General features: G+C 40.8%; 1 protein-coding gene across 5 annotated transcripts in view; it reads left to right on the top strand.

The window, feature by feature from the left end:
* Window positions 1-15,356, top strand: part of LOC145483850 (polycystin-1-like protein 2) — a 38,850-nt gene that overhangs the window by 19,935 nt on the left and 3,559 nt on the right. For all 5 annotated transcript variants that reach the window (XM_081462401.1, XM_081462400.1, XM_081462399.1 and 2 more), the window contains 16 exons: window positions 325-668; window positions 1,222-1,363; window positions 2,425-2,534; window positions 3,146-3,204; window positions 4,447-4,601; window positions 4,910-5,642; window positions 6,198-6,644; window positions 7,141-7,285; window positions 7,577-7,753; window positions 8,524-8,649; window positions 8,815-9,039; window positions 9,341-9,589; window positions 10,262-11,005; window positions 11,933-12,169; window positions 12,511-13,800; window positions 14,860-15,031. In XM_081462401.1, the coding sequence (XP_081318527.1) occupies window positions 325-668; window positions 1,222-1,363; window positions 2,425-2,534; window positions 3,146-3,204; window positions 4,447-4,601; window positions 4,910-5,642; window positions 6,198-6,644; window positions 7,141-7,285; window positions 7,577-7,753; window positions 8,524-8,649; window positions 8,815-9,039; window positions 9,341-9,589; window positions 10,262-11,005; window positions 11,933-12,169; window positions 12,511-13,800; window positions 14,860-15,031 (5,355 nt within the window). The remainder of the gene's footprint in view (window positions 1-324; window positions 669-1,221; window positions 1,364-2,424; window positions 2,535-3,145; window positions 3,205-4,446; window positions 4,602-4,909; window positions 5,643-6,197; window positions 6,645-7,140; window positions 7,286-7,576; window positions 7,754-8,523; window positions 8,650-8,814; window positions 9,040-9,340; window positions 9,590-10,261; window positions 11,006-11,932; window positions 12,170-12,510; window positions 13,801-14,859; window positions 15,032-15,356) is intronic.

Genomic DNA, 15,356 nt, shown 5'->3' with positions numbered 1-15,356 from the left:
ACAGCCAAAATAGACAACCGATTGCTTAAAAAAAGACTGGGAAATAAATTTTTATTGAAACTTTTCGTGATATCTGTGGTTATGAGTTTATCTCAAAATTTCAGAAATTAGATGAATTTTACTGAAATCCTTTCAGAGCAGAGATCTCTGGTCGAGCGATCAACGTGTTGGTGTCTCCATTGCCGTCTGCTTAGACTTCCATTGTTTCTCACGAACACTTAGCTTTCATTTTCAGCGGAGAATTAATTATTGCAAGCAGAAGACGATCACAGCTCGTCGCCTCGTCTCGAAACTACCTCTTTTATCTTCTTCCTCTTTGACTAGATGCATGCAACAAACCCCTGGGAATCTCCGACTACAGAATCCGTGACGACCAAATGTCTGCTTCCAGCGCATACGATGAACGCTTCGCCACATTCGGAGCACACCGAGCTAGACTAAACCTAACAAGCTGGCCAGCTGGGTACAGAGCTAACAAAGAAACGATTGGTTACTTTCCTTGGCTAAAGATAAATCTGGACCAGGATATGGTGATAACAGGCATTGCTACTCAAGGGTTCGGTAATGCCTCTTTGAACGAGTGGGTGACAAGTTACATGGTGTTTTATGATAAGAGAAATGCAGATGAAGCGGTTTATTGTACAACGGAAGATGGTGAAACCTTAAAGGTGAGTGTGTTTGTCATTTGGGTCCTTCGCTCCTTATAGTAACTCTGATCATTTACTTATTTTACATGGACAGTACCATCATTTTTCTCCGGTATGCCCAAATTGAACGATAAATAACCTCGATTATTATATTTTATACGACATTTTCGGAAGGCTTGTTGAGAGAAGTGAAACTTCGGTCATACATGTCTTCGAACCCCACTCTTTTCTCCAATACTTTTTGGCGCCGGTGTTTCCCTCGCGGTTTCAATTTTTCTCATCCCAACTAACTTGACAAAGTCCTTCAGGATGCTTTTCCTGGCAGAAGTTTTGTAAGTTTTTTGCACTGGTGAAAAAATGGCATTTCAATGGCAACTATAATGGATTAGCAATCTGATTTTGTTCTAGGCCTTAACCGATTCATTTACCATAAAATCATAATGAAGGGTCTTGATGTTACACACGTTTGACAACACTTTTCATTATAATTATTTTCTTACCTTACGTTCTTGTCGGCTGTTCTTACAGTATTTTTCCCTATTTAACGCATAATATCACTCTTTTACTGCTGCAGACCTTCAACGGAAATATCGACTCGAACTCTATACAATACGAAAATCTGGCTTTTCCTGTGGTGACGCGAAGCGTGACGATCAATCCAACGCTATGGAATAATAACATTGGTTTTCGGATGGAGCTCTATGGCTGTGAGCCAGGTTTGTCCGAACTGATATGTCCATCCATGTAGCTATGATTTCGTCTAAACACTCTGAGCACTTACTGACTATATACACTACTGAATAGTGAAAGTTAAGTGGTAAGACCTTACCTCATGTTCTTGGTTAGCTTAGCTATTTGAACTTAATGAAAAATTTCATAAACTCTTTGGTTATGTTTTTTTTATAAATTATAAATTATAGATGTTTTTGTACTTAGAAATTTTTAGAGGGGCGCATGTTTATTACTTATAACTAGTAAGTAACACCCTCTTTAAATAAAATTTAACAGATTGATTGATTGATTGATTGATACCGCAAAGGCTATCGTGGAAGACGAGGCGGCTTAATGCTTAGCGCGCTGAATTGTGGATCGAGAGTATTGGTCCATTTCATTGTGTTATAGCATAATATGTTCTTGGAAAAGGCACTGTAATCTCACAGTTTTTTTCTGTCCACCTGGTAGAATAAATGATTACGGTAAATTTTTTTGGGAAGCCAAACAAAAATACAAAGGGAAAACCTACAATATCAGTAGTCACTTTATGCAACAGAAACCGGAATAGACGGAATACGTTCCGGCGATAGGAGTCTCTCTGATTCCATGCAGACCGCTTTCTGAAGTCTATACATTTTTTCTGTAAGAACCTTCGAGGGGTATAATTGAGATAACGCAGATAAAATGATATGCACAAGGCTATTTCACTTGTTTCTGTTGTATGGTTTTCTCCTAACATGCTTGTGGAACTCAAAGGAATGGGTTATTTTGCTGTATTAAGTGGTGTGGCGATTACAACCCGGTGGAAGCAATTAACCCGCGGAAACAGGATCGTAATAGGAATTAGGTGCAATACAAAGATTTACAAAATTAAGTTCTAACCTCCGCATTGAAAAGTGTGAAAGGGAGAAGGAAGATCACATTGGGAATGTTTAGACGAGGACGTTTGATTTGTTGAGATCAGAGAAGCTACTTTTCGTAATTCCATGTGGCATACTTTGCCTTTTTTCCACAGAACGCGCCTTTTCAAACTTTTTTTAAGAACCTTTTTTTCATTTTTCAGAATTCTATTTTGTGGCGGTGATCACTGTATCAAACTCGCGTTTTACACTGCATTACGCCAACCCGAAGAGTGACGCTTACTTGACTTTAAAACAAGATATAATAACAGAGGTACTGTAATACGCTGTGTTCACACTTGGCGTCCGAGCACTGGTGCCTGGACGCTGGCACAAAATAGCGTTGCGTTCAGTTTAGTGCCAGAGTACAAGGTCGAAACCTTGTGCCCGGGCACGGGCTCTGTGTCCGAATTCTGGTGTGGGTACTTGGAAAAATGGTCTGTTCATACTTGTGCCCAGCGAGAGTTGAACTCGAGCACCGTGCTAGGGCTTCAATTGTGAACATTTTTAGAACTGTTCTGAACGTGACTTTAGTCAGTGCCATCAGACCATCACACCTACGATTCTATTCTTTAAAGTAGGGATTGCTAAGTTCTTAATGGTACTTTAAATGTGATTTGGTTGATGATTCTTTAAATACGTTTGTGTTTTCATTGGTTTTTCAGAAGACGGCAGAGAAGAGTAACTATTTTGTGCTTTGCAAGATAGAAATAATTCAAACTCCTTCAATTGAATTTGCTCAGGTGCATGCCCTTTGCGAGTGTTTAGGAAGGGTCAGTGGTGAAAACAATAATTAGAAAAACTAGAAAATCCCAACCTAAGGACAGAGAAGATTCTTAGGGATGGAATTGGGAAAAAAGGGATTCTAACTCATTCATTTTTCAGGTGACGGAATTCCTCGAAAGAGTTCCTGGATTTCTCTTTGCCGACATACGACAACTGAGGTAATATAGATTGCATGGCTTTATTTAACGCTCCTTAAGCAATGTCGCTTACCTATCTAACTGTCAATTAATGATTGTCAAAAAGATATCGTGTGGTACGTTTTCCAAAGAATGGATCTGACTAATTGAGTTTTATTGTCCAAACGTCAACTGTTATTTAAATTGGAAATTACAAATGACAGTTTGTTAATTTACTCTCTGATTTCACCTTTTTAGCTGTTCACTTTGTTTAGGTCACATGAATTTTCTCGTGCAATTTTGAAAGAATAAGCTCGAATAAATGTTTCAACGACTTACAAAATTGTTCGAGCCCGTAATTACTTGCTAATAACACACATGAATAAAAAGATAACTTACCGCCTTTGATATACATTGATTACTTTTAAAAGCAGTACGCAGAAGCCTCGATCGTCCGAATATCTTCAATATCGCAAACCTTCCGATAATGTCGGAAAAGCCTCGAAGTGTTCGGGTGATCTTCGACAAACTTCCGTAGTCTTCCGAACTTGTACTCTTAAGAAATCTTTGGAAATGCTCGGTTAATATTCAGAAATCTCAGATAAGGTTTGGTGATACTCGAAATTCTTCGGAAGTGCGCGGGTAATCTTCGCAAGTGTTCGAAATCCTCGTTGTAAATTGCACTGGTGTTAAACTTTTTGCACTGCTCTTAGCCATTCAAAATCGACTCTTTTTTCTATTGTATCATTGGGTAACAATAAGTTAATATTCCGGTGTAGCGCAATGTAGGTCTTAGGCTTGTACAGTCGAACCACTTCTAAGCGGCCATTCTGGGGGAAATGGGAGGTGGCAGTTAGTCAAGAATTGGTCTGAGACTTAGTAGAAACATCAATTTAACTTGCGTTAAGGCAACATGGGATTTCTTAAATGTTTTTATCAGTGGTCACTCCCCATTTCGGCGTGTTATCTGTCATCGACTTTTCCAAAACAAGGTCAAATTACATGCATTAAATTTGGGTGGCCTTTTAATAAGATTACGGACAGTAGGAAACCTTCTTCAGGACGACCAATAGGTGGCCGCGTCCCCTTAATAGTAGGCCTTAAGTAACCCGGCGATTAACAGGGTTCTATTTACAGTATCGTATTGATGGCAATCTCGGGACTTTGAAAACTGCTCCCTTAACAGAGGGTGGCTGCTGAAAGAGGTTCGACTGTATTCCCATTATGATAACGTTCATGGAAATGAATTACATCTAGAGTTTCCTTTCTCATATCTCTGCTCAGTCCGCAGTCTTACATGAAAATACCTATCATGGCTGCTGAGATCGAAATTTATTGTACTCAGTCAAGGAGGGATACTGTGCTCCAAGAGCTGCAAAACAGCATAAAGAATGGAGATTCTTCGATACTCAGCGATTATCTTTATACTGAGAACCGCTGTAAGTAAAAAGTTCTCTATTGAAAGTGCTTTGAAAGGGCTTTCACCCAATAAGCTATATTATACCAGTTGGTACGGTGGCACAAGGAGCTTTGGACCCTATCAGAGTTATCTTAGACGTGCTTTCAAGTGCGTTTTGTTAAACGTTATAGTAAAAGCAAATACCATGGTGCATTCCTTTCCATGGGGACATAATACTCAGTGAGCTCATTGCACCAAGACCGATATAAGCTTAAACTGCGTGGGCCAGTTTCGCTTGGGTAAAGCCTTCATTTACTAAATGTATTTCACTATTCAAATCTCCTTCAGTTGATTGTGAGTGCGACCTTCCTAAAATCACTGTACACCTGCAGAAATCTTTGGAGAACGCTACCGTTATTTACACCAACGATCGATTTCCGCTCAGAGCAACCTTTCAAGACGACTGCTATTCGTCGAATGGCTATGCACTTTATTGGGAGGTGTGTAAATGCGAAGAGCAAACTGGATTGTGTGATCAAATTATTCCATACGGGATGAAGAGACCTGGGTGGACGAAGAAACTTTACCCGAGGTTGTTCCGTGCTGGTTACCTGTATATCCGGTGCCTCGTCACAGACCCTAAAGACCCTAAAGTACCCATAGTCTACGACTATGGGTACGTCAAGATCATTTTGCCTCCGATCGTTGCGAAACTCGAAGGACCCCCTAATGTCGTCAGAGGTAATGAAAGTGTTGTCGTACTTAGTGCTTCTGAGAGCTTTGATCCCGAAAAAATTCACGAAAAGACAGAAGGCCTTGCATTGACCTGGTACTGTGGAGGAGGTATCATATCACATGATAACCAGGACGGGCTTTCCACAGTCTCCCCAAGCGACGCCGGTCGTTGTCCAGGTGATGGCATATTGAAAATAAACAGCACATCGCCCGTGCTTCAACTTAATGTGAGCAATTTAAGAGGAAACCATACCTACTTCTTTGAAGTTGTGGTTCAGAAGGGAGATAGGTCAGCAAATGCCACACACAGGCTAAGAGTAGACGAGCCGTTTGTAATTTCTATCAGGTGATTACGAAATATTAATTTTATGGTGCCCAGTTTATTTTTAATTTTAAGTTCTAGAGCGTTTCCTCAGATATCAGGAGTGTCCTCCAGCGAAGCTAAATGGTCTGGATGGGTTTGACGGATATATATGTAGGCAGAAGTGGTTTTCACTATCGCACAAATTGAGATCACATTCTGGAAGACATGTTTACAATTTGCCTCGCATTATATGAAAATACAGATGTCTTGGCCATGGGTATGAGGGGACAACACCTAACAAATAAACAGGCTCAAGCGTAGGTGGAGCTCGTGTAAACGATGGAAAACTAGGAAGATTGGAATTAACAATTTTCATTCCAACTTGACACCTGATGGAATACATTATTTGCCTTGAAAGGAAAATGCGATTTAAAGCACATGTCCGTTTGAGAGGTTTTGGACAAGAATTGCTTTTGAAACAGATATAAAACACAAGTTTAGTCGGTAATCGACTGGTTTGATGGAAGTTGAAATTTACCTTTGCAGTTTGGACTAATTAAAACGTACAATATTTATTATACATGTATTTACTTGCAGATGCACCACAAACTGCGGGGCCAAGGTGAGCGTCAATCAGCGGTTAACTTTAAAGTCTTCTTGTTCAGGGCCACTCTGCGACAGAATCATCAAATACGATTGGCTATTGCTCAGACGTGAATTGTCTAGCAAGAAGGACTGGATAGTCGTGCCAAACTTCGAAGACAGAATACTTACAGACATCAACAGCCCCAATCTGGTTATTCCGGGCGATAAGCAAATTTTAGAAGAAAATACCAAGTATAGGATAAGGGTTGAAGTGACACTTGCAACTGGGTTCACGTTCGCAGAGGAAATAATGTTCATTACAAACTCTCCTCCGCGTATTTTAGATGGCCGTGGTGGATGCTCTGTGACTCCAAGGGAAGGCCTCGTTCTGACGACAGAATTTAAAATTAACTGCTCGGGCTGGTCAGACGAGGACCTGCCTTTAAACTATGAATTCAGGTAGGCCAATTAACTTGTTGGTGAGAATGTTAAACCTGTTATTGTCTGTTAAAGTCTGTGTCAGGCTAGTGGCCCATACAGCGGGAGCGTAAGCGACTAAGAGAACGAGATGCTAGTCCATCGCAACTGATTTCTGTGATAGTGATAAATTCATATTTTTCTGGGGGAAGGAAGGAAATGGAGTTGTGGAAGGTGGGTGTAATAATCACCATCAAGGGACCATTATGCGTACGTAGATGCACACAATGTAAATCAAACAGATATATGAAAGAGGTAAATTTCTATGAACTGTTTCAGTTGAAAACGTATTTTTGATTTAAGCAGGTGAACTAATTTTTTTCTGCTACTCCCAGATCTCTATTTGTTTACAGGTAATGAATTGGCTTTAGTGTGTAAATCGTAACGTAACCATGTTGAGTATTGTTTGAAAGAGGGCTTCTTCGATATTTAAACGTCTACTATAGTTAACAATGAGTGGTTTCTGCTGAATATTTAGATACCAAACCAGTTCTGGAGTATTAGTAATTAACAGTGGACCTGCGTCCCATGCCATCGCCCGATTGCCTCTTGGGAATGTAACTGTAGAGGTACTCGTATCAGACCCCCTGGGTGCCTTCACTGCTCAACGACTTCAAATTCAGGTAGGTTGTAACAAAGTTGTTGGATAACCCTAATCAGAGAGTCAAGTGAAATGCTCCTACCTCTGCAGGAGGCTTTAATTCACAAAAAACAACTCTTGTACGCCTGGCGTGCCTGTGTTTATACCCCGAGTCTGCATTGTCATCTCATTTGTGTCGTTCAGTTCACGAATACTCGATCGTGTTCGTCCAGTTTTGCTGTCGCTCGTATGACCACTGACCTAGTTGAGATATACTCATAATTACCCAATAGTCAATGGGTTTGTTAATCTAAACACAAGTGTTGCCTTTCAGGTGAACCCGATACCTCCAGACGACTTTTCTAAAGTTCTGAAATCCTCCGCAACCGGTGGAGACAGCCAGCTTAAAGGTCTTGTAAATGATGGGAATGTTGATGAGGCTGCGCAGATGGCCTACTCTATTCTTACAGCTGTGGAGGATGCCGATGTAGGCAACGATGACAAGCAAGCGGTAAGTAACCCGCTGTAATGTCTACTTTATATGGGTACATCTTAAAATAGTGAATAAAGAAGAAGATAAATATGTCATCTACCTCCCCTTCAAGGGGACTATTCAGGGCCAATGCAAACAGACATTGAAAAAAGATATCGTGGATGAAAATATCATGGTTAAAAATCCCAAGTTACAGGAGGCAGACCAGTTGGATATTTGCTAGCGTAGCTGAGGAATTGAACTCGGAACCTCCGAGAGCAACTTTTCAGTAAGTGATAGAATGGTACTTTTACACACGACTAGTGGATTTAAAGTCGAGTGCGCACGCCTTTTTGGCACGCTGCCTCGTCAGTAAATCAATTGATCTTGGGAAAGTTTGAATAAGCCTGGGTTTGACTTGCTAAAGTTTCGATAAATCAAGTAATGCAAGCTTGTGAAATCATTGATTAAGGCCTCAAAGGTGTTCATTAAATAGAAACCACATAAAAAACGTTTGCAAAATCAGTGAGTTTACGTGGAGTTGGGACTCCCACACAAACCAACAAAGCTAAAAATTTGTAACTAAACAAACATAGAGACGCTATCGCTTCTGCGATCCGTTGGGTGGCGTACTCAACAAACATCAAAACGGGGGAAAAGAGATTAATGTTTTACGGTTCGCTTACCAACGGCAAATTGCTCATCCTTTGGATCCTGGAAATCATCTCTTGACGGATGAAAGGAAAACCTCACACTTCTGCCGGTTAATAGTCTATTTTAATCGACTATCATCTTGTATTTTGCCAAAGGTAAAGGAAACCATACTGGAACAGATATCCACTGTGGAAGTGAACAGTATGCAGCAAGTCACTCAACTATCAGCAGTTGTTGTCATGGCAACCGAAGGAGAAAAGGATGTAGCCGTGACAGCTCAGGTATAACGATACTTTTTCCCCTTGCTTCCCTTCCTTACTGCCGCCCTCCTTCCCTCCTTCGCCTTGCTTGCTTCGTTGACTCGTTGCTTTCTTCCTTTCTTCTTGCCTTCTATCGTATAAGAGTCTTCTCTCATCTTAACTGTGTATTTTTTTTACTTAACAAAGGAAAATGCAGTCGGCCTGTTAGAAAATATGACGGATTTCATAACCTCCCAAGCCAGCGCTGAGGGACAAGATGTTGACTTGGTTCAAAACATTGGAGGTAATCTCTTACAGGGAATGTCCAATTCCCTTAGCACCTCTGCCAAGAAGGCGGTTGTATTCGAGGAACCAAAGGTTGGGCAGGATACTATAGAAGATGAGGATGATGTTGTCACCGAGAGGAAACAGGTAACATAACACATTTCCGCGGCGAAACAAGAAGGGTTGTCAACGGAATATAGTGACATATGATGATTCTCTTGTATGATTCTCGTTTAGCTCAGTTGCGATAAATAATTGCCCACAGTCAGAACCGAAAAAAGCACCAATTATAAAATGAACTCTCATAATTCTAACGCTTAAAATTCATGACTCTAGCTCGAAAGAGAAACAATTTCATTCTTACGAATTTTCTCACAATTTTAATTACCTTCCCTAAAGAATTGGTCTTTTACCACTCAAAATGCTCAATCTTTTTTGCTCTTTACAGAGCAAAGATATCGCCAAGAAAACTCTTCATCTCATCGATAAACTAGGGGGTGGTCTCCTAGCAACTAAAGTACCTGGTGAGAAACCAAGCGTGTTCCACACTGACAAGCTGACGATGATATTGGATCGACAAACGCTCGCCAAAATGGCGGAAAAGACGTTAGGAGAGGGGGAAGAGAAAGTCTCCTTACCATCGTCTAAGACCCTGTTTGGTCCAGATGCCGCAAACTTGAAATCTGTCGATGCACAGGTAGGGGCCGACCTTGACATTTCTGACGTGTTTCGATTCCATTACGCGTCGACAGTAACTTATATATAGATCGAGATATCTTTGCTGACGCCATGGCTGTATGTATGTATACTTAATTGTATGTATGTACGATATATGAATATTTAAGAAACTTTTGGAACTTAGTAATTAGTGAAATTTGAAGTTCTTTGAGCGAAATTTTGAAGGGGAAATTGGCTTTTAAAAGCGCAAAGTTGGCACAAGCGCAAATGAGACCATACATAAGTTGCAAATATTTTGACAGCTAATTGTACCTTGAGATTTTGGAGCTTGATCAGAGACTTAAGCGCGACTGCTAATAAGGCAAACATTGTAGACAAAGAATCCTATATATCTGCTATAATACAAGAGAACTCCGTAAAATCTCAAGCTAAGCTGCGCGGTAAAAGAGACTTTGGATAGGCAATTGTCTTATTTCTAAATATTGCTGTAAATCTCAAAGGAAGCTTTCCCCAAATTTAGTTTATGCCTTGTCTCTTGTTTTTGTCTTCCTGCACAAAGTTTCCAGGCTTGATTACTCGTTTTTTTAAATGCATACCAAACTCCCCAGGTCCGCAACTGAGTCAGCTATGACGAGACTCTTGCCATGGGTTTCTTCAAGCATTCTATACCAATGATTCTTTTTTCTGTCAGATGACTTCGTTCAGCGAAAACCCGTTCACGTGGGATAACAGTGCGAAAGGTATTCGGTCATCTGTGGTGGACTTTAGTTTAAAGAAGGGCGACGGAACTCCTCTTCAAATTACTGGCCTCAAAGATCCAGTTGAGCTGTTTATACCTGTTACCCGAAAGGTCCAAACCACAGGAAACAAATCTGATGACAAATATTTCGCAAAGCCCAGTGATGGTTCTGAGAACTTGCAATATCATCGGATCGATATTCCATCAGTCAATTCTATTGTCTTCTTTGATATTCACCCTGAGCGCGGGGAGGTATTAGATATTTTTGTTACCGCAGGAAAGAAACCGACGCCGACTAATTACCAGTTCAAAACTCGCGTTCCAGATTTTTCATCTTGCACAGCGTCTTCCAAAATCTTTGGATACCGCAACTGCAGTAAAAATCCCTACGAGATCTCACTAGCTAGCAACGTCACTGGAAAAACAGGAACTCACTACATTGGCATCATGTTTGCCGCAAATAAAACCGAAAAAATTCAGAGCCGTGAATCACGGTCTTGCGGTGGCCAGGGCGGTCGTCAGAAGCGTTCTTGTATCGGCGTCAAAGATCCTCCAACCACACCTCCTTCATCACCAAAGATTATAATACCGGAATATAACAGCAGCACAGACGTGAACTACACGATGTCAGTGACTGTGACAAGCTGTTTGTATTGGTCTGAAAAGAAACAGGTCTGGACTAATGAGGGATGTTCGGTAAGCTGGGTTGATGCTATTGTTATTCTCTTCTTCGCTGAAGGATAGGTTAACTAGATTTGCTCAGGGCCAGGTTGTTTAAAGAATTAAGCTAACCCACGATTAGCAAGAATTTTGATGTCAGTTTTGCAACTTTGCGATGAGGGTTTTTGTGCACTTTGTTTGTCCTTCAGTTTTAAGTTTGAATAATCTCAAACGACACAAAACATAAGCAGTGAGGAGCAATTAAAATTAATACAGTTGTTAACTTTTAATCCTGGATTAGTGCTGACCGACTTTCGAACAACCCTGATCTGATGTTCAAAGCAGCCTGCGTAATTTGCTATTCTGTTTGAGCAGCGTATTGTTAGTCTCACTCGTTTTCAACTGACAAATTGTAGAATGCCAAGCACTGTGCCACGTTAGACCCCTTTTATTTGATTTTATTTCTCTCATAACCTTTCCAAAATATCAACATTGCATTACCGGTGCGTTGTGAAGCACATGGGTGATAAAAATAACACAAATCATCAGCTCTGTGACTATGTCATGCGCCACTTAGCTCTACAAAATTTGTCCAACTTCAACTCCTAAATGTAATGAGAATAATCGCAAAAAAATAATACCGAAATGTAACTTTCATTATTTCTTTTGTACCTCGTGGTCAGAACTATACATGTATACCATAATGCACTTATAAGGCTCTTTCTTTATTTCTGAGGGGTGGACCATTTGAATTTTTATGGGGAGGCTTGATTTTGAAAAAAAAAAAAAACATATCCTGCAGGCATACTTTTACCACAAAAAATTTCATGCACTTTTAGCGAAGCGAAAAAAGCAAGTTATAAAGAGAAAATAATACATGAAAATAATACGTGTATCATGCGTCAACAGTCAAAAGTCAAAATTCATATGGTCCACCCCTAATACATGTCTTTTCAAATTTAGATTGGACCAAAAACAAAGTCCGGTACTCTTCACTGCCTGTGTACTCACCTCTCAGCTTTTGGCGGAGACTTCTTCGTGGCTCCCAATCCTATCGATTTTGACAAAGTCTGGGAAAATTTTGGAAAACTTGCAGAGACTGGAAACTTTGTTGTCTTAGCCACCGTGTGCTCCATATTTGGTGTGTACTTCATGGGACTTGTTTTTGCCCGAAGGGCAGATAAGAACGATGAAATGAAGGTAAGATATTGCTTCTGTTGTCATCTCGTAGAGTAAAAAAAAAAAAATGGAAAAACAAATTTGCTTCAAATTCGTCTCTGAAATTCTTTAATTTGAATACTTTAATCTTTAATGATCGTGAGGTTGCTTTAAGAAATCGTTTCCGATGGTGTGTCAGTTGCCAGGGTTGTGTAGGTGTCCTCTTTAGAGACGCTGTCTTTCTGTTATTTTGGAGGCAAATACAAGTGTAGTGTTTTTGTATGGCTGGGGCACGACAGAGTGTCTTCTTATTGTAAGTAGTGGACGTTTATTCTTCATTGTCCTGTGAGACCCGTACTAATTCTTTTTTTTTTCTTCGACAGGTGGTAGGAAAAGTATACTTGAGTGACAATGTTTACTCTAGTGGCTGCGTCTATAATTTGCACGTGCGAACAGGAATGTGGAGAAACCAAGGAACAACAGCTCACGTGGGAATTGTGCTTTATGGAGAGGAAGGCTGCAGTGGCCCCATTTCACTCTCTAATTCAAATGCAAGGAAGACATTGTTTGCCCGCGGCAGCGTGAATAGCTTTACCCTGGGGCTGCCAAACTCACTTGGCCGGCTGTTCAAGATACTTATATGGCATGATAACAGCGGTGAGAATCCCGCTTGGTTTCTTCAACAAGTAGAAATAGAAGATTCCAGCACGGGAGACACGTGGCATTTTCTAGCGAATCGGTGGCTTGCGCTTGAGAAGGGATCTGGGGAGATCGAGTTTGAAATCAATGCAGCGGACAAGAGCGAACTCACGAAATTCAAAAATCTGTTTGTGTTTAGGACCGCAAGGAGTCTGGGCGATGGACATTTATGGTTGTCTGTGTTAACCAGGCCTCCGCATGTCGCGTTTACGCGTTGCCAACGATTATCTTGTTGCCTGTCAGTTTTGCTCACTGCCATGGTAACCAACGCTATGTTTTACAATTTCGGCGCCGCACCTAAAGATTCTTTCCAGTTGGGACCTGTGAAAATGAGTTGGACCCAAATCAAGATTGGAATCCAAAGTAGCTTGGTTGCGATTCCAGTTAACGTGTTGGTCGTTATGATCTTCAGAAACATCAAACAGAAGTCTGGGGAGAAGGTATTCGACATACGAGCTGAGGAAACGGAAGAAGAGGAGAAATTGCCAGGGTGTCTACCAAATTTCTTTGTTTACATCGGATGGACATTGTGTATTCTAACATCACTGACTGCAGCAGCCTTTATCGTGTTCTACAGCATGATATGGGGAAAAGACACATCTAACCAGTGGCTTACCTCAATCACGGTGTCGTTCGTCCAAGATGTCTTCGTTTCCCAGCCAATAAAAGTAATTCTGTTGGCTTCCCTGCTATCAGTCATACTCAGGAAGCCGCCGGAACGTGAGAAAGTTTTTGGAGTGACTTATCAGAAAGAGAATCGTGCCAACAAAACGGTGACAGGTCCACCTCAGGGTGATGAACTGAAGAAAGCTAAGGATTTCCGAACAAAAGTTCAAGGCATGTACAAAGTTCTCGCTGAAATCACTTTTTTCTTGATTTTTGTCCTACTTTTGATGATAGTCTGTTATGGAAATCGAAGTCCCGCGCGTTATTTACTGACCAACTCCACGGAGGAAGCATTTGTAAATTTCAAGGTAAGCTCAGGAATACGTTGCTGTTCACTTTTCCTTAAACGAAAATCGCGCACTGCCTGATAAGAACCCCAGGGGGGAGGTACTCCCTTATATGGGCTATATAGGTATGTGCGGCCCAAAAGAGTAAGGATTTCCGCCGTTTTGCTCATAATTAGGGTACCGATTTTGACCATTTTAGTCATAAATAGCGTATGATTTTTACACTCTGTTCTTAAACTGGGTATGTTTTTTAGAAGAAGCTACTTTTTCAGGTCATAAATAGGGTAGGGAAAACCGCAGATTTTGGTAACAAATAGGGTAAGGGTTTTGGAAAGCCGGCGGGCCACATACCCTCACCCAATTTTTCTAAGAGTACCCCTCGGGTTGATGACACAATAGCTGTCAATCGCCGGCATAAAGATTGCTATATCCTAGTCGTCTTGATGGGTGACTAAAATTACAGTCGTAGCAGCGACCACACTTGCGATTTTCGCCGATGGTTACGAAGGCTATAAATGAACATTGCCTTGTGTGCTTATAGCTTTACCCTAAAGGAGTTGTCATGACGAGATATAATTAAAACATGTTTGAAAGGAAACGGAAGCGAAGTGGATTATTCCCAGTCGCACTCGGGTCGAGTTGTTTGGTTTTGAACGAGTGTTAAGTTCTCTTTATTAAAGTGTTTCAGGTAAAGCTGAAATAAATAAATAAATAAATAAATAAATAAAAATAAATCACTTCATTTAAATGTCATGGTATTTAGCACTGCTGTGTCGATTGGGGACACTACAAATGAAGAAACACATATCGTAAATGGAACTGAAAATTTGTTAAAAATCCCAGCTGGTGGGAGCTGAGACTGACCAGTTGGCTACTTTCAAGACGTGGAGTAGTTGAAATCGGGACCACCCAACACTAATCCATCTAGTGGCAGGTGGGGGGATCTTAACCCAGTGCCCTAACTATCGAGCCACGCCGAATACTCAGGAAACTGAACTAAAAATTCAGGTTAATCTTGATTTGCTGAGCCATAATTTGAATGACTTGACCCTTACCCCTTCTTTATTTGATCTATTCAAGGGTAAGAGCATTTCATCATTTTGGGCGTGGATGCGTGGTAAACTCTTTCCAGCTCTGTACGACACCAGATGGTACAATGGGTGGATGTTCGATTACGACGAAGGATTCATGGGCAACAGAGAGCTTTTTATGGTTGGAATGCCGCGTCTACGGCAAATAAGAATTAAGCCTGGTAGAGTATGATTTTCTATACATTATCAACGGTAATCCGGGGGGAATTGCTGTTTGAAATGTCGTTTGTCCTAATTAATTTGAAGCATTAGCATTTTAAACTACCACATTAAACGGCTGTAAAGTTTGCATACATCAACACCAAGTTAGTCATAAAATGTTTTAACCAGGTGAGTGCTACAAAAGACAGTTGTATCTAAGAGTTACTGGTAATGGAGAAATTTCTGCTCCATTCAGTTGTGAATTTGTAAAATTGTGATCATAAACGTACTTCCTCTTTTTTGATTATATGGTCGTTGTCCCGGCGACGTTGTGACATGTCGACG

This window comes from Orbicella franksi, chromosome 4 (genome assembly GCF_964199315.1).
Source record: "Orbicella franksi chromosome 4, jaOrbFran1.1, whole genome shotgun sequence".
In the NCBI taxonomy this organism is placed as follows: domain Eukaryota; kingdom Metazoa; phylum Cnidaria; class Anthozoa; order Scleractinia; family Merulinidae; genus Orbicella; species Orbicella franksi.
Note: the sequence above shows the minus strand (reverse complement) of the source record. Positions and strands in the feature narration are given on the sequence as shown.